Raw genomic sequence first — 19,578 nt, forward strand, 5'->3', positions numbered from 1 at the left:
GAGGGAGACGCAAGAGGGAGGAGATATGGGAACATATGTATATGTATAACTGATTCACTTTGTTGTAAAGCAGAAACTAACACACCATTGTAAAGCAGTTATACTCCAATAAAGATGTAAAAAAAAAAAAAGTCATTCATGCAAAAATGTTCGTTAGTTGATTCTTGCATCCAAGTACAAGAAATGTCTTTAAATTTTAAAGCTCAACATATCTTAAAACTTAAAAAGCTACATGAAATACTGTAGTTTTTCAAATGTAGTCTTTTCTTTACCTTGTCATTGCTTTTATAAATTAGTTGCAAAATGTCACAATTTAGTTCATCTTCAAAATTAAATTTTATTTTGTTTTTATTACCTGATTCATAAACTTATATCTTGTTACTGCTCTTGGGGACTCAGAATTCAGTCTAAAACCAAATCAAGAATTTTCTCAAAGGTTAATTCAGGTAAGGGATCAATCTTATCAGTTAAGCCCACATTTAAATATTTTCTAAACATTAATACATACCTCCGTCAAGATTTTGGAATATTTATAACTGATAGTAAGAATTGGCCTATATCTAACATTTTCCTATAAGTGATAGTACTGATATGTTTTTAATGTTTAAACTCACCTTTAGGGGGAAAAGAGTCTTAAAGAGCAGATAAAAGATAAGGAAAGGACGAAGATTAGAACTAAGGGAATAATCCCCTTTGTATGGTGACATCATAAAGGATTTTTGGTGGGTGAAAAGACCAGAAACTAAAAGAGCCAATATAAACCAACCTCCACACTCGTAAATTTAAAACTGATTGTACAAATATCCCCATATTTCCTCTTCAAAAACACTAATCCTGTAGATTAGCACTCTGGGATTCTAACACGGGCACTTAATTGCTTAGGTCTACAAATATTCTTTGTGTAAAAACAACTACTGAACATCCAGGCGCACGGCACGCTAGCGAAGCGCATCTTCCGGGGACTCGTTTTCTAACGGAAACTCCCGAAAGATCGCACGCGCTTACGTCATGAAGGAAACAAAAAACCTACAATACACAATTCAAGGTGACAGGCACAGCGCTAAACATTTCCCTATCGGTTATCCGCAGGCCTCTGGCGTCTCAATAAATGGAGCTCCCGGAAATTAGGTCAGAATGCCTGCGGCGAGGTAGGACAGTGGTCCCATCAGCCAATCATATATCCCCCCCCCGGATTCATTTTCATATTCTTATTGGGCTAGGTAAGTGTCAATCCACATGAAGCTCTTGTACTGCGTAGTGGAGGCGGGCTTTTAGTCTATAACCAACCAATTCGGTACTGTATTGTAGCGGAACACACTCTGGTCCTGGAGTTCCTGGTTACTCTCTATGGTTCCAGGGCGAAGAAACGCTGAGATCTTCGGCCCGTAGGGACAGGAAGTGACGTAAGGATGGCGGAGGAGCGCGAGGTTTCAAGATGGCGGGGGCTGGTGGGCTGATTGAGAGGCAGAGGTGAAGGGCCCTACGAAGTCAAAGAGGCCGAGAATCGTCCCCTCCCCGCTTCTCATAGCCCCAGGAGCCCAGCAGAAGTGTGAGTGTGCGGGATCGTTCCGCTCCGTTTTTTCATCTTTCCCGTCTCTTCCCGGGGCCCGCGCGGTTGCCTCGGGGACACGAGGCCCTTCCGCCCTGCTCTTCTTCTCAGCAGTTGGGGTCTCCGCGATCGCGGACTAGGGGATCCCCTGGGGCGGCGCGGCGTCCAGCGGTCAAGCGGCTGACTTCGCCCGGGTCGGTCAGTGCCGCCTCCTGACGTTGCCCGGTTGGTTGCCTTAGGCTTGATGTCCTGCACCTCGAGGCAGGGTCAACTGTCGCTGTGGTTTTGGCAGTTGCTAATGCTGTTGGCTCCTATGGTGGACTTGGGCTCCGTCCCTTTGTAGCCTCTTTGACTGTTGAGAGTTTCCCTGAACAGCCCCGTGACCCGATTTCCCTATCACCTCTGCTTTGAGATAGAAAAGTAGTCTGTGCATGCAAACTAAGAGTCCAGTGTCTTCTGTAAAAATTTTCTGTACTTCGTATCTATTCTAGGTTTCAGGTGTGGGAGAGGAGGGTTAAAAACACGGGCCTGAGGGTAATTGAAAGAGGGAGGCAGAAAAGATCCAGGCCATCAAAGATGTAAGAGCTTCTATTTCTGCTAATTTTGCTTGTTTCCGCTTCCTTCTCCCTCGCTCCCGGTTTTTCTGAGAAGGAAACCCTTGACAGGGCAAATCGGTTGCCACTGGAACAGCTTGGAAGCTTTTAGCAGAAAGCAAGGCAGTTGAACAGTTGCTGAAAGACGCATTCACCAATAAACTTGCCTGGCAGAATCTTCATGAGGGGAAGGTGTAATTCTGTGGTCTGCTAAAAAATCTACCTCATGATCTTACCTTTCCCACGCTTGAAAAGTGTCTGCTTTCAAAAGGAAGGAAATTTATCACCCTTTATTATTGGAAAGAGCAAGTATCAAAAAGCTAAACCTCATTCATTTGGAATGACAGGAAGAAGGGATATAGTAGTGTTTCGGTTAATTAAAATGTTGATTTATAAAATAGGTTCCCTCAAACACAGTTATCCCTTTTGGTTACCTTAAAAAATACAAATCAGGAGTCAAGTAGGCATTATTAATAAAATATCTTAATGTTGATGTTTTTAGAAGATCTCTCATATAATATCAATACTTTATTTTGAATATTTGTGTTTTTAGTTATGGTTTAAGCTTCTGCTTGAGCGTCAGGAATTGCATCTGAATTAGAACTAAATCTGAATTAAATAGGCTTAAATTAATGAGTTCTTACTGTCTTAGAGATGATGGGAATACATGCCAAGAAACCGTGGAGAGAGGCAAGGCTGAGCTATTTGTCGTTGAGCCCAGATCATTACCCTGTTCCCTTTTTATTCCTTTTTCAACCTACATGTAAATAAAGGGAGGGGATATAGGAAAAGAACTAATGGCTTCTCATCTACATGGTTTATGTCATATTGTTGAGGCATTTTTTGATTGATTTTTTCAGTTGACGAGTCAGTGCTGTGATCCAGAAAAGAAAGTTAATTGACGACTTAATGATATTCATAGTGGTCTTCAGACCCATTACCATTATGTTATAAATAATAATAGGAATCTAATTTTTTGTGGTTAGAGAAGTTGAGGCTGTCTTTCCTGCACACTAAAGTCAAAACTAGGGAAAGAACAAGGTCTTAATAATAAAAGTTTCTTTTCAGAGATTGGTAGGAAGAAAATTTTATAAATATAAAAAGGAAGACATTTTGTAAATCTAGGAAAAATAAGCTATTTTTTTGTCTTTGCAGGTTTTTAGGTTTTGTTTTTGTTTTGTTTTTTAAACAAGCAAGTAAACCACACAAATTGTCAACATGGGACGGAGATCTACATCATCCACCAAGAGTGGAAAATTTATGAACCCCACAGACCAAGCCAGTAAGTGTCCATTAATGTGGAATGATGAAGAAGAGGGGTGGTAAAAACTGTAAGCTTTAGGGAGTGTACTTTATTATTTCTTAATTACAAGATCAGCAGTGTTAGGAGGTGTCAGTTGTATAAAGTTATCTAGTGTTCTAGTGGGCACATGATTAAAACTTTTAAGCATGAAAAAAATTAGTACCCGTGTTTCTAATTTGATTGACTTGCAAAGTAGAATTGGCAATTCTCTTTGTATTTGGAATTTTGAACAAACTGTTTTGCAAGTTCTTATTTAGTATTTTATGACATCTTTTCAGATTCATAGTTATTTTTTAAGGAACTTAAAAATGTCTTGAGACATTTTTGGTTGACATAATTGGAAGGGTGCTATTGGCATCTAGTGGGTAGAGGCAAGAATGCTGCTAAATATCCTACAGTGCACGGGGCAACCTCCGACAGTAATCTGTATTAAATTGGAGGAAATGCTAATGTTCAGGATTTTAAAGTTTTATATTCTTCCTCTCTCCCTCTCTTAAGGAAAAGAAGCTCGGAAGAGAGAATTAAAGAAGGTACGATTTCAGAAGCATCCTGTTAGATATAAATGTAGTTTGGCACATCTTGTTATTTGAGATGAGTGGATTTAGAAAACATTTCCAGTTATTTTCCAGAAAAGATATTTTATGCTTCTCATAACAAACCGTAAGATTTACTAAGCCAAAATACTATACTTAGAAACTGAACTGAAATAATTTTGTAGATGAGCTCATGATGGGTTACTGTAACATGGTTTATTTGATTACCCTTCCCAGTGACTTAAATAAATACTTAAAAAAATAATTCTCTTTTGCTATTTATTATAACATACTGCTTTGTTAGAAGCCACTGAGTTAGTGAATGGAAGTAAATGTGATGATAGCTTTGTACATCCATTTTCTTGACTATGTAGTTGTTGAGTTTGTGGCAAAAAGCTTCCCCAGAATAAGAAAGGGTTTACTTTTTAGTATCATACCTTAACACATTGAGAGAACCTAGTTTTTTAATAGTTTTCAACTGTTTATTCTTGTTTCATTGCTGACATTAAATTTCTGCAAAATTTTTCTCTAATGTATAATTTTAGAATTTAGCTGCAAACTTTGTTTTAAGAAAAAAAACCCTTAAAATACTTAAGTAACTGCTAAGTCTCACAAGGTTAAAAAGAAATACTTGCCTAAGAAAACACTTCTAATAAATAACATTTATCTTTTTGTCTGAAGTTGAAACATTTTGGGGAGTAAGAAATTAATTACATAACTCTGTTTCTGGTGGTTGAAACAAGTGATCAGAAACCAAGGAGAAGTTCAACTTCAGTTTACATGGATTGTTGAAACAAATTGAAACGAAAACTCAGGAGTGTTCAGCTTCTTTAAATTCTGCTCTTTTTTCATTTTTCTAAGAACAAAAAACAGCGCATGATGGTACGAGCTGCAGTTTTAAAGATGAAGGATCCCAAACAAATTATCCGGGACATGGAAAAATTGGATGAAATGGGTAAGAATTTATAAAGGGCTGGATTTTACAACAGGGATAATAGTCTGATACATAGAGGCAGGCAGGTAATGAGTGAAACAGCACAGACACAAGAAATATAGAAAAGCTTATGGCATGTGATGCTTAGATTTAGTTTTAGAGTTAGAAGAACAGTGGGGTGAGGGGCTATTACAAACTGGAAAGCTCATCTAGAATGAGAGGGAAGCCATTCTTTAGCTTTAGCTAATTGTTTTTTATAAGTTAACAAAAGCCCAGTTTGGCTTGCTCATTTTTTTAAGAGAATACTAAGTCTGGATTTTGAAATCACCTTGGGGTTTTTTTGTTTTGTATTTTAATATTGGCAACTACCGTTTAAATCTAAATATTGGACCACCATGAATATAAGTCAATTTCCCATCTTTTCCAATGAGAAGATGCAAAGATAATTGACCACTTAGTAAGGATATAGAAGAAATCAAATACTTAAAATCAAATTTTAAAACTATCGTATTAGGATTTCTTCCTTTTTCACACTAAACAGAATAATTTTATCCAGTCTCATCATGTGCATCTTCAATATCACTGCTTTGTCATAACTGGAATCACATGAAATAATTGCATGTTGTCTTTTCTTGTATCTGAGTTGCTTGAGAATCATCTGTGATGCTGCCATTGGAAGTTTTATCCTAACTTACAAAAAAGTTTCTTTAGTTTAACCAAAACCTCTTCAAAATAGAATGCAGTTTTACCAAGTTCCAAAGATCCTATAACATATTTAATCAACCTTTACTTCCCTTATTTATATACTTTATACTTGCAGGTATGTGAGGGAAAAAATCCTAGAAAGTATTTTTAACAGAACATTATACAATTAAGTAAAAGTAGGAGTCAGAATGGTGCAAAGTGGCTTTAGGTAGTTATAATTAATACAGAGGACGAGTCACAAAACGGATTCCATATTCAGCCCATTCTCTTAACTTTAGAACATGGAGTTTTTCATTTTCCTTTTTTTTTAGTAGCTTTCAAACATCCAAAAATAAAATAGCCTAGCTAACTCCATGCTTTTCAGCTGTCAAATTTTTGCCAATTCTGTCTTCTGCCCCCTGCCGTTTTTTTTTAAATTGCATGTTAAAGTGATCTTTACAAGTTTTGTTTACAAAGGTTTCCAAACAAGTTTGGTGGTTTGCCTAAAAAACAGAGATAGTGAGTAAAAGAGATACAGTGGAACTTCTCAATGATGCATTAAATGGGGTTCAAAAAATCCAGTTATGTGGGGTTATGGTATTACAAGCTTTCTGGAATAATGTGGCAGAGCCTCTGCAGCCAGCCTGGGCAAGAGTTCTGGGTCAGGCTGTGTCATCTCGCGTCTTTCCCAGTTCAGCTATAACTGATTCCACTTGTGGCCTGTTCTAAATATTGGTAGGGACAGTTCCTAGCCCTAGGATGTCAGGATATTACCTACTGAATGACCCCAAATTGTATAGTAATAACTGAGGTTTATTGAGCTCTTACCTTGTTACATACCAGGTTTTTTCCCCACGTTTTCATTTAATCTTCATGACAACTGTTTTGGGTAGGTGTATTGCCCCTATTTTACAGATGAGGAAACTCAGGCACAGAGACGTTATGTACCTTTCTCAAGGTTATACTGTTAGGAAGTGGCAGAGCTGGGATTTAAAGTCAAGCATTTAGCACTTTCATTAATCACACTAGGAATAGTGTGGTTTGAGGCCATACTTCTAGTTTTGAGTAAGTCATCAAGGTTAAGTTAATAGGATTTAAGAAAGATGACAATTAAGCTTGTGATTCTTTTAAGAACAAGGAAGGAACACTATTCATCAGAGCTCTAATTACAATTTATAAAACTCAATACAAATTAAGCAGAAAAAAGTATACCTTGACTCCCATAATTGGGAGATTCTGGAGGGAAGCTTGTCTCAAAAACCCAGATATCATTAGCAAGACTGTCCATCTGTCTGACCACTCTCTGTCAGCATACTGCTAGTGAATTTCTTGGTATAGAAGGTGGAATATGTGTGTGGAATTAGTGGTGGTTGAGAGATGAGGCCATAGACTGCTCTAGTTTTATTTCATTCCTGCTTGTGAGAGCTTCTCTCTCCCATATTTAAAATCTCAGAGGAGGATCTGGTCCCAATTTGGATCGTATGCCGATTAATCTCTGAGTCAGTTACTGGCAAGGGGGATGGAGGGAGGCAGGTATGGTTGACTAGGCAGGCCTGGGAGTCCTGTGCTAATCTCTCTTGGTCCCTTTTAGGGACCTGAAATTAAGCCCCATGTTGAACACATGGGAGAGAAAGGCTTATATGGTAGCTAAAAAGGAATACTAACCCATATAAAAGTAACAGTTGAGTGGTAAGCCAGACACCACTGGATATTTTATTTGTGTTCTCATTTGATCATCAGAGCTTGATTGTGAAGTAGTTGATGTCTCCATTTTCCAGATGAAGAAGCTGAAGATCAGAGAATTCAAGTAAAATGCCAGAGATCTCAGAATTAAATGACAGAGCCAGTGTAGCATGTAAACCCAGGTTTGTCTGACTGAAGCTTCACTATATCAGGTTGTTAGCATAGAGGAGTGAAAATTGATTTTTATTACAATGATGATAAAGTCAATTAGGTGACATTTCTTAGAAAAGGAAGTAAAATTAATGGGCTTCTTAAAGGGGTGGAATTTTAATAAATAGTGCATTTCTTTTGACAAGAATATATCTGGTGTCTGGATCCTTTTGAAAAGTTTTAACATATAAGGAGATTTTTATTAAATGATATAGCCTATTGATACCTAGACAAAGTGACTTTTTTGTATTTAATTTCATAATCTGCTCTTTTCTCTCAGAGTTTAACCCAGTGCAACAGCCACAGTTAAATGAGAAAGTGCTGAAAGACAAGCGTAAAAAGCTACGTGAAACCTTTGAACGTATTTTACGACTCTATGAGAAAGAGAATCCAGATATTTACAAAGAATTGAGAAAGCTAGAAGTAGAATATGAACAGAAGAGGGCTCAACTTAGCCAATATTTTGATGCTGTCAAGGTAATCAAGTTTCTTTTCAGAGCTAAACTAAAACTTTATGTTTAGATCTGCTCTTAAAGTTGTTCATGGGAGACCTGATCGTGTTGAACCACCTCCTCTTGGCAGTTTCTTGTCAACTAAACATACACCTACCCCATGAGCCAGCAAATATAAATCTGTGTATTTATACAAGAGAAGTTGATCTACCCGCCAGTACAGTAATAGCTGAAGAGTGGAAACAGCCCAGCTGCCCATGAAGAAGATCATGGATCAGCTGTTATATATTCATAAAATGGAATACTACTCAATCATAAAAAGGAATGATCAACTGATACTCAAAACAACATGAGATTTAAACACATTTTTTTAATGGATAAATCTCAAAAACATGCGATCCTTTCTTCATGGTTATGATTCCACTGAACACCAGGCAAAACTAATTTATGGAGGAAAGATTTTGTATCAGTGGTTGCCTTGGGACAGTGTTAGGGATTGATTGGGAGGGAGTATGAGGTATATGCATTTGTCAGAACTCATTGGATTTGTACATTTCATTGTAAATTTTGCCTCAAAATAAAAATGAAAAAAAAAACAAATGGTATAATTTTGGTAAAGTAGCTAGTATGGGTCCCATTTTACAGATAAGGAAGCTAAGGTAACTTGCTAAAGTCATACAGCTCATATGTGACAGAAATTCAGCAAAGGCAGACTAATTTTAGAGCCCACGCTCTACCACTGAATATATATTATTCTGAAGTTTCAGTTGATTGGCAGTCTTTAGCAATGTTGACTTGCAGCTTTGTATTCTTGTTTTTCATGATATTTGTGTTAGGTGGAAAGCAAATCCAGGTTCTGATGTTGAATTTTTAGTGTTGAGTTTGGGGATTACTCTTATCTATTGAAAGATTCTCCCTGTTTCAGAATGCGCAGCATGTGGAGGTGGAGAGCATTCCTTTGCCAGATATGCCGCATGCACCTTCCAACATCCTGATCCAGGACATTCCACTTCCTGGCGCCCAGCCGCCCTCCATCCTTAAGAAGACTTCAGCCTATGGGTAAGGAAGTGGTAACAGAGTCAAACAGCGTGTAGTAGAAGCGTCTCTTGACTGTCCTGTGCCAAAATTAATGCAGTGGGAAACAAAGGACAGTGGGGATGTAAGCAGTTCCTCATTTGATTAGCTATGAAATGAGAAATCCTTTGAAAATTGTTCAGAAGAGGAAGTAGATACCTCATTAATGTGATTACTGTACATTTTCTTTACAGACCTCCAACTCGGGCAGTTTCTATACTTCCTCTTCTTGGACATGGTGTTCCACGTTTGCCCCCTGGCAGGAAGCCTCCTGGTCCTCCCCCTGGTCCACCTCCTCCTCAAGTCTTGCAAATGTATGGCCGTAAAGTGGGCTTTGCCCTAGATCTTCCCCCTCGTAGGCGAGATGAAGACATGTTATATAGTCCCGAACTTGGTAAGGAGTTCCTTTTGCTCTTAGAACCTTTCCACTATCATTTTTTATGTTGGCTGTGGAACCATCTTGTTCACCACCCTCAGAGCTTGGGAAATAAATGAGGATAGCATGTACATACCAACAGATGGATAAATCATAGAATCTACCCAAGTAAAAGCAGCATGCATAAGGAAGTATGGAAATGTTTGTTGTGTTTTAAATTAGACTTCTTGAAGATGTCACTCTCTTACCATCAATTCCTTAAGACCTGGATAGCTTGGATACCCGCTTCCCTTTCAGCTTTATCATCATCAGACTAGAGCATCGTTGTATCCAGTCACAGTGATTGTGTATGTGCATGTCTGTCTGTAACCTTCTAAGTAGAATTTGTTTTCAAATTTGAACCTTTTAGAAAAAATCTTACATATCAAAAAGAATTTAAAACGATTGTCAAGTGAAAATATTGTCAGACTATATGAATAGCTGAGATCATACATAGAAATTTTTAAAACAAATTATTTTGAGTTAAATAGCCTGATTTTCTGTATTTGGGGGTGCCATGTAGTGGAGGATCCACATGTATAACTTGTTCCCGGCTTCCTCCTCCCTTTTCAGCTCAACGGGGTCATGATGATGATGTTTCCAGCACCAGTGAAGATGACGGCTATCCCGAAGACATGGATCAGGATAAGCATGACGACAGTACTGATGACAGCGACACTGACAGATCAGATGGAGAAAGTGAAGGGGATGAATTTGTGCACCGTGATGATAATGAGAGAGAAAACAATGAAGAAAAGAAGTCAGGTATGTGCAGATGAAAATTCCATGATATTGATCAATAAGAAGCACACAAGCCTAAGGTCCTGATTTATTAATGGATCTGTGAAGGCAATTGTGAGGTCCTTGAAAGGAGGGATCAATGCTTTATTCATCTTTATATTTCTAAAATCTCAAAGTTGTTGACACATAATAAGTACTAGATGGATAATTATGAGGGGGAAAAAAAATCTAAGCAGTATATGTAATTTAAAAAAAAAGCCTATGTGGTAAAGTCCACTTTTGGGGAAAAAGATAGCTATTCTTAGCTATTCAACAGCATAAAGATGTTCTGTCATGGATATGTATAGGAAAGAGAGAATAACCACATAATTGTATCAAGAAAACCACATGGTTTTTAATGAGTCTGTTTAAATATCTACATTCAAAGCCCTTTAAATTTTCTGTGCTCGTGGTATCTTACATGAACGAGAACCATAGTTAACATAAAGGTACACCTGTGAGTAGAGTCATGATTTAATGGAAACATGTCATACTTATAATGTGTGTTATGTGTTTGTTTGATTATGATAAATTCAGACTGAGTTACATATACTTTTAGAAAGAAGCTATGGCATTCATCAAGAAAATTTACAAAATGTATAGTTTGTCACATTTCAGTAGTCTTGGAGCTTCTTTGGTAATTGTTTTTGCAGGCTGCAACACAGTATATATTAGCAATACTACTGATATTAGTATTAATAATGATAAATTTTTCTCCTGATATTTCTTAAGAATCATTATTGCAAACCAGAAAGCTAGTTTAAAGGGGTGGATAGAGCTGGTAATGAAAAATGATAGAGGACACTTAAGGTAGGACCTAGTACTTTAAAATATCAATAGAAAGTTGCTAGAGCCACAGCAGTTCTTTTTTTCTCTAGACTGCGATCATTTGCCTCATCTTCCTTTTTTTCAGCCAACTAGTTTTTTTTGTTTGTTTTTACTAGTTAGTTTTTCTTATATATATTCATCAGTGCACATGTGCTGGAAATGGTTATCCTAACTATAATTTGACATTCAGCTAATAATTGAGTTTCTACTATATGCAAGGCATTTTTCTAGACACTAAGGATGCAGAGTAAATAATGCTGAAGCCCTGCCCACGTGGAACTTCTATCCTCCTGTAAATGTTTACCGTCTAAGAATAAGAACGCTCCTAATACTGCACCATTTAGCATGTTTAGGTGTCTAGTGGAGAGCCCTTGTCAGGTCGAGAAGTTTCCTTCTAGTCTAAGTTTGCTAAGAGTTTTTATTATAAATACTTCGTAAGTATCTGTTGGGATGTTATTATTTTTCTTTCAGTTGTTTATTGTAATGAATTATATTCATGGCTTTTCTAATGTTAAACCATTTTGCATTTCTGGGACCAATGCTGCATGTTTATGATGTATTTTTCTTTTAAAACACTATTGAATTCAATTTGCTTGTATTTTATGTTGGCCAGCAGGTTAGTTTTGGTATTAGGGTTATGCTAGCTTCAAGTTGTGGGTAGCATTCCGTCTTTTCCTGTGCCCTTTTACAGTAAATTTCTGTAACTTAACGTTTGGCTGAATTTTCTCGTAAAATTATTTGGGCCAGGTGCCTTTGAGGGGCTTGCTCTTTGACTACCATTTTAATTTTTTATGTTCTGATCTTATCACTTCTTTGACCAATTATAAGTAATTTATATTTTTCTAGAAAATCATCTATTATTTTAATCTGGGTGTTTGATTTTATTGGCATAAAGATGTTAATAGCATTCTTTAAATTTTTTAAATTTGTAACTTTGAAATCACTGTAGCATATATTTACCATCAGTTGGCATTTGATTTACTATCTTTAATATGGCTATGTCTCTCTGCCAAGTAGTGGGAAGCAATTATATCTAGTACTTTATAGCGTTTGTCTTATAGTAAGCATATACTGAATTTTGTTGATCCCAATCCACTCCATTCTCCCTTCTCTGACCCTTCAGGTCTGAGTGTGCGATTTGCAGATATGCCTGGGAAATCAAGGAGGAAGAAGAAGAAGAACATGAAGGAGCTGACTCCTCTTCAAGCCATGATGCTTCGAATGGCAGGTAAGGCAGGGAAAGAACAGCGAATCACCTTTTGGTATTTCCTCCTGCCGGTTGCTTTACATATATTTTCCTATTTAATATGTCAGCAATCAAGTAATAAATCCTTGTTTTTCAAAAGTCAAGGTTCAGCTGCCCAAAGTTACATGACTAGTAAGTAGTTGGACTGGCATTTAAGTTCAGGTCTGTCTTGTTCTAAAACTTGGGCTCATTCCACTCTGCTACACTAGCATGGATAAGTAGAATACTATTTTATTCTTGCGTTATCTAAGTATTTTATTGAAGAAGACTTGATTGTTAATTTTAAGAAAGCATTTATTGAGCATGTGTTTCAGGCATCGCTGTTTTACAGGCTGTAAGAAATGAGTCAACTCCATGTGCCTGGTTTAAAATTTCTTTCAGGTCAGGAAATCCCTGAGGAGGGACGAGAAGTAGAGGAATTTTCAGAAGACGATGATGAAGATTCTGATGATTCTGAAGCAGAAAAGCAGTCACAGAAACAGCATAAGGAGGAATCTCTGTCTGATGGCACATCTTCTGCTGCTTCACAGCAGCAGGCTCCTCCACAGTCTGTTCCTCCTTCTCAGATACAAGCACCTCCCATGCCAGGACCACCTCCTCTTGGACCACCACCTGCTCCACCTTTACGGCCACCTGGACCACCTACAGGCCTTCCTCCTGGACCACCTCCAGGTAAGTACTTACACGTTGTAAATAAATAAGTCTAAATGTGGTTAAAATGAAGTTATTTCAAAAAATATACATCATTAGTGTTGATGATTTCTTGTTTCCTCCTCGTGTAATTCCCTAAGAAGTCAAGATTCTCAAAGGATAAGCACAACTTGCTCATTCCTACAACATTGTTTGCAAGTCATAGTGCTTCTGACAGCCATCTTTTTCTCCAAAGCTCTTCCTTTTTCAGGGTTAGTTCTGATTTTAGTCGGCAGAAACCTGGAGTATGTAACTGGGAGTTTCTTTAGTATTAGTTTTTTTTTTGGTTTGTTTTGCGGTACACGGGCCTCTCACTGTTGTGGCCTCTCCCATTGCGGAGCACAGGCTCCGGACGTGCAGGCTCAGCGGCCATGGCTCACGGGCCCAGCCGCTCCGCGGCACGTGGGATCTTCCCAGACCGGGGCACGAACCCATGTCCCCTGCATCCACAGGCGGACTCTCAACCACTGCGCCACCAGGGAAGCCCAGTATTACTTTTTAATATGACAAGTTGACCCAGTTCTGAGTTGGTAGCAAGCAGGACTAGAGCACAGTAAATACTGTTGTGTATCCTTCTTTGGTTGGGAGTTTTTGGATATCAGTGTAATCATTATAGTTAGAGACAGAGTCATCAGTGTTAATCAAGTCTTTGGCTTAAAAGTTTAAAAAAGTTTATTTACAATTTGAAACAACATGTAAAACTTGTTGGCTAATTATGATTTTAGTCCTTCATCCTGTAGTCAGCCAATTAAATCTTCAGTTGAATTCATCCTCTTCTGATTGGTGCAAAGCAAAATTACCTTTCTTATGACATTCTCAGTGGTCTTTGTCTGTATATCTTAATGAGTTTCAGGGGATCCTTAAAGCACCCTGCTCTATATTCCATTTTCAGCTTATATTGGAACCATTTAAGAAGTCTCATCTTCATATATTTCCAGCCCAGCAGAGCTGTGATTTTGTCAGTGCTGGGAAATAAAGAGAAATGGTCCATAATAAATGTTGAAGTTACCTGATTTCAGGTTAACGTGATAAGTTAAACTAAATCTCAGTCACCTTATACCGCAGTTACTACTTCGAATATATTTGTTTGACATTAACTAATCACTTTTCTCTTTTTAGGAGCTCCTCCATTCCTGAGACCACCCGGAATGCCAGGGCTCCGAGGGCCTTTACCCCGACTTTTACCTCCAGGACCACCACCAGGTCGACCCCCTGGCCCTCCCCCTGGTCCACCTCCAGGTCTGCCTCCTGGCCCTCCTCCTCGGGGACCCCCACCCAGGCTACCTCCCCCTGCACCTCCAGGTGAGGCATTGATTTCTATGACAAAAACTTGTCTACTATATATCTCATTTGCTCTAAGACATTTTCACATTTCAATATCCTGAAATCAAGGGGTATCTTAAAATAGTGGTTTTTATTTGCTTTTGGCGTAGATTGAAGTTGAGTTCTTCCAGATGGTATTTGCCTTTGATTCTACCTATCACATGAGGGACTTTTTCCACCCAGAGAACACTTTGGATTAAATTCTTCATTTAAGACTTTTTTTTTAGGACCACACTTAGAATTGTGAAGTCATGCCATACATCTGCATGAGTATCAGTTGAGTTTACAATCACAAGGGAGATGTTTTTTTCCATTCTCTTTACCCAGTATCAAGGTTAGATATGCAAATTTCCTTGTGATCTCCTTAGATGTGACAGGTATGTATGGTTTACTACACTGACTGTCTCAGTTTAATGTGAAGGTCTCCTTTTAAGCTCCTCAGCTTGGACTTGAACTTTTTTTCTCTCTCTCAGTGGTATTTGGAATAATTATGAGTCTGTATAAGCAATAGCATCTTAGGTTTGATGAAATTTGGTATTTTATAATCACAATCTTAGAAGAGGCATTTGGAGAAATTAAATCTGCACTTCCTGGTAAATGATGATGGTATGTCTGAGCCAACAATAAGACGTGAATTCTTTTCCAGTAATGGTGACATTTTGTGATTAGATTTTCTCATCCCAGGGTTAAAATTATATTTCCTATCCATTGAGTTACCTTTTGAGGGGGAGAAGTGTTGTGCAAATCAGTAAATAACGGATGGGAATCAAATCCCCAACCTTCGTTCTGATAGCATCTGCGATCTACAGGTAGAATAGAATCTTGGGCTGTCAAATTTCAGATTTGACAATTTGAGATCATATTTGAAACCAGTTGATGTTGTTAATTTTACTTTATAAGTTTAAAGGAGCACATTACTGAGAGAGGAAAAAACATAAGTACAGGGATACAAACAGAAGGTGAATACTGTTTTATAAAAGATATTCTTTACTATCAGAATATATTCCTGAGTTTCAAATAGCAAACAACATGATTTATTTTCTATAAATTTTCCATTTAAAAAAATTGTCAACCTATGTTTTTAACATCCTTAATAGTAGTTAAATTTTATCCTTGTGGTATTCATCTGCCCGTTTTCTCCTTCATTTAGGTATCCCTCCACCTCGTCCTGGCATGATGCGCCCACCTTTGGTGCCTCCACTTGGACCTGCCCCACCTGGGCTTTTCCCACCAGCTCCTTTGCCGAACCCGGGGGTTTTAAGTGCTCCACCCAACTTGATCCAGCGACCCAAGGCGGATGATACAAGTGCAGCCACCATTGAGAAGAAAGCCACAGCAACCATCAGTGCCAAGCCACAGATCACTAATCCCAAGGCAGAGATTACTCGATTTGTGCCCACCGCACTGAGGGTACGTCGGGAGAATAAAGGGGCTACTGCTACTCCCCAGAGAAAGTCAGAGGATGATTCTGCTGTGCCTCTTGCCAAAGCAGCCCCCAAATCCGGTCCATCTGTTCCCGTCTCAGTACAAACTAAGGATGATGTTTATGAAGCATTCATGAAAGAGATGGAAGGGCTGCTGTGACAGCTTTTGATGCTAGAACAGGCTTCTGTTCACATCAGTGGTTCATGGAGAGAGAGGCCCTTATTCAACTTAGGTGAAAGAGCCACTTTCACTGTCAGGGTATTTTTAATTTCAGTTCAAGGAATATCCTAAAGTTTAGCCTTGTTCAGAATTTACTGCATATAAAAGAGGGTATTTCATTCAAAATAGATTGGTTATTGAAGCAGTGCTGCTAACATCCATCCCCTTTCATACCACCATTTTCATCCCACTTCTTCCCCTACTCCAGTTCCTTGGAAACTTGTCATCAAGGGGATCTTTGTTACTTATTTGTTTTGATTCTCGTGTGCTGTGGGCACTGGAGTAGAGATTTCTAAAAAACCAGTTTATTTCACCCCATCTTGCCTTTCATGTTTGAGTTATTTTTAATGTTTTCTTGTAAATATTTTGTAATATTGTAGTGAAATGGGTCACAATGTCATTTCCTAATACAAAGCAAGATATGTGGGAAGAAAATGTACAATTCTTTGATTAAAATTATTTCCCACTGACCTAAACTTTAAGTGTTTCATGGAATAAATAAATAAATGTTCTACACCAAGACATCCTCTGTGTTACTGATAACGTATAAACATAATATCTGTTTTATGGGCAGAAAAGAAGCAAGTATTTAAAACTTGGGTTTAAGGAACTACCATTTCTGGTATGGAATGAGAATTTTATTGAAAACGTGGTTAACATGTTAAGTTTTAAATTTTAAAGGATGAAGAAGAGATAATTACTTTCCTTTAGGTTTATTATATGTTAGCTTTGGAGAAATTGAGAGGGTTTATATATTGCTAAAAAGATGAGTCGTCTTCTCAAAGATTACTTTCTTCTCCAGAGCTTTGTGAACTGATACTAGTGAATGGCAAAAGGTTCTTTTAAATCATTTCTAAACTATCAGTCAGAAAAGGCTGCTACTTTTTCTTTTTTGAATTTGTCATTTATATGAGCCTTTATTATTAGAAGCACAGAAAATGAATGAGAATGTTTAACACTTTTAATTTGCATTGATGCTTTCTTTACGAAGTGTTTTAATAACTAATACCTATCCAGTAATCCTGGGGAGGTATTTTCCCCATTTTACAGAGGCAGGTATTGGAACTAAAGGGCTCGTGTGATTTATCCAGGCACCCATAGTGTGTATTTCATACACGAAGACACACACCATATGTATACACACAGTGAGACAATCTATGCATTGCGTTTAGGCTAGACATACCTGGTCTTACTTTCCCGTTGTATCTTTTTTCTTTTTTTTTTTCTGTCCACTTAGTAGTCACCCCAGTTTTTTGCTTTTATTGATTTTAGCTTCTAATATGTAGTGTCAATTCTTTTATTTTTTTTTAAACATCATTATTGGAGTATAATTGCTTCACAATGTTGTGCTAGTTTCCGCTGTATAACAGCGTGAATCAGCCATACGCATACATATATCCCCATATCCCCTCCCCCTTACGTCTCCCTCCCACCCTCCCTATGCCACCCCTCTAGGTGGTCACAAAGCACCGAGCTGATATCCCTGTGCTATGTGGCTGCTTCCCACTAGCTGTTTTACATTTGGTAGTGTGTATATATCAACACTACGCTCTCACTTCATCCCAGTTTACCCTTCCCACTCTCTGTGTCCTCAACTCCATTCTCTACGTCTGCATCTTTTTTCCTGTTCTGCCCCTAGGTTCATGAGAACCTTTTTTTTTTTTTTTTTTTTTTTAGATTCCATATATATGTGTTAGCATGCAGTATTTGTTTTTCTCTTTCTGACTTACTTCACTCTGTATGACAGACTCTAGGTCCATTCACCTCCCTACAAGTGACTCAATTTTGTTTCTTTTTATGGCTGAATAATATTCCACTGTATATATGTGCCACATCTTTATCCGTTCATCTGTTGATGGACACTTAGGTTGTTTCCATGTCCTGGCTATTGTAAATAGTGCTGCAATGAACATTGTGGTACATGACTCTTTGAATTATGGTTTTCTCATGGAATATGCTCAGTAGTGGGCTTGCTGGGTCATATGGTAGTTCCATTTTTAGTTTTTTAAGGACTCTCCATATGTTCTCCATAGTGGCTGTATCAGTTTACATTCCCGTCAACAGTGCAAGAGGTTTCCATTTTCTCCACACCCTCTCCAGCATTAATTGTAGATTTTTTGGTGATGGCCATTCTGACCGGTGTGAAGTGATACCTCATTGTGGTTTTCATTTGCATTTCTCTAATGATTAGTGATGTTGAGCATCCTTTCATGTGTTTGTTAGCAATCTGTATATCTTCTTTGGAGAATGTCTGTTTAGGTCTTCCACCCATTTTTGGATGGGGTTGTTTGTTTTCTTGATATTGAGCTGCATGAGCTGCTTGTATATTTTGGAGATTAATCCTTTGTCAGTTGCTTCATCTGCAAATATTTTCTCCCATTCTTAGGGTTGTCTTTTCGTTGTGTTTATGGTTTCCTTTGTTGTGTAAAAGCTTTTAAGTTTCTTTAGGTCCCATTTGCTTATTTTTGTTTTTATTTCCATTGCTCTAGGAGGTGGGTCAAAAAAGATCTTGCTGCAATTTATGTCAAAGGGTGTTCTGCCTATGTTTTCCACTAAGAATTTTATAGTGTCTGGCCTTACATTTAGGTCTTTAATCGATTTTGAGTTTATTTTTGTGTGTGGTGTTAGGAAGTGTTCTAATTTCATGTTTTTACATGTAGCTGTCCGGTTTTCCCAGCACCACTTATTGAAGAGGCTGTCTTTTCTCCATTGTACACTCTTGCCTCTTTGATCAAAGATAAGGTGACCTATGTTCATGGGTTTATCTCTGGGCTTTCTATCCTGTTCCCATTGATCTATTTTTCTGTTTTTCTGCATTTGTCATTTACATCATGGTTTTATAAAAATGTTTGTTCTGGTTAGATCACTGCTGTGAAATGTAAGCCTGATATAAATCTTCAGTCAGGTATATGGATAAATATTACCATTTCTTTATCCAAGTATCGCTTTATTACACATTAATCACTCCTTAACATCATTGTGAAATTCCTTTAAGGTACTATAAAGTGTGAATTAAGGATCATCACATGGCATGGAATCAGCATAAAGCCCGAGGTGACATCTAAGGTCTAGTTGCAATTCTCATTTTGCATATTCTAGTTTGTGCTCTTTATTAAAATATCTCCCTATTTATGTTTAGCTGGGAGACATTTTTTAGTATTAAACTACTTTTTACTGCATTCAAGTCATTCTTCAGATCACAGAAGATGCCACAGTCACCACCCCATGTAGAACTGCACGTTTCTGTTTTGTCCTGAATGCAAACTGGAGCAGGTCTAATACCTGGGAATGTTCCTCAGCCAGAATCGGTTTGGAGGACAGCCTTATCACAGCACTTCTGGAGCTCAAAGCTCTTCCTGAGCAAAGCTGTAGATAAATTTACACATCCAGGTCCTGGGTTCAGGAAGGTATAAATGAGCTGTGGGGAAGCTTTTCTTTACATTCCTGGAAATAAGGACTTTTGGTAAAGTTGGGAGCTGGGACTTCTGTGAGACCAAAATAACTACCTACTCCAGTTCTTTTGTCTCTAAGAAGGCCTTGTAGTTGGCTGTGAAGGAAAAGTAGGGAGGACAGGGCAAGTGGCCAGGACTGGGTGAGCAGAGGGGTTTTCCTTAATCGGCCTGTTCGTTTTGCTGAG

The 19,578-nt window shown here is 38.0% G+C and overlaps 1 protein-coding gene across 1 annotated transcript; it reads left to right on the forward strand.

The window, feature by feature from the left end:
* Nucleotides 1–1,411: 1,411 nt before the first annotated feature.
* WBP11 (WW domain binding protein 11) lies at nucleotides 1,412–16,456 on the forward strand. The gene is made up of 12 exons (XM_079936423.1): nucleotides 1,412–1,549; nucleotides 3,298–3,424; nucleotides 3,944–3,975; nucleotides 4,840–4,933; nucleotides 7,770–7,966; nucleotides 8,867–9,000; nucleotides 9,210–9,409; nucleotides 10,004–10,195; nucleotides 12,162–12,266; nucleotides 12,666–12,956; nucleotides 14,094–14,276; nucleotides 15,448–16,456. The coding sequence occupies exons 2-12, from the start codon at nucleotides 3,361–3,363 to the stop codon at nucleotides 15,879–15,881; spliced, it is 1,926 nt and encodes a 641-aa protein (XP_079792549.1). The 5' UTR covers nucleotides 1,412–1,549; nucleotides 3,298–3,360; the 3' UTR covers nucleotides 15,882–16,456.
* Nucleotides 16,457–19,578: the final 3,122 nt, after the last annotated feature.

This window comes from Stenella coeruleoalba (assembly GCF_951394435.1).
Source record: "Stenella coeruleoalba genome assembly, chromosome: 11".
In the NCBI taxonomy this organism is placed as follows: Eukaryota; Metazoa; Chordata; class Mammalia; order Artiodactyla; family Delphinidae; genus Stenella; species Stenella coeruleoalba.

What these genes read in the sequence shown, in the direction of transcription:
- WBP11 (XM_079936423.1), top strand. Translation starts at nt 3,361, where the DNA reads ATGGGACGGAGATCTACATCATCCACCAAGAGTGGAAAATTTATGAAC. An exon ending in CATGATGCTTCGAATGGCAG is followed by an intron (nt 12,267 to 12,665) that starts GTAAGGCAGGGA and finishes AATTTCTTTCAG; the next exon opens with GTCAGGAAATCCCTGAGGAG. An exon ending in ACCTCCCCCTGCACCTCCAG is followed by an intron (nt 14,277 to 15,447) that starts GTGAGGCATTGA and finishes TCCTTCATTTAG; the next exon opens with GTATCCCTCCACCTCGTCCT.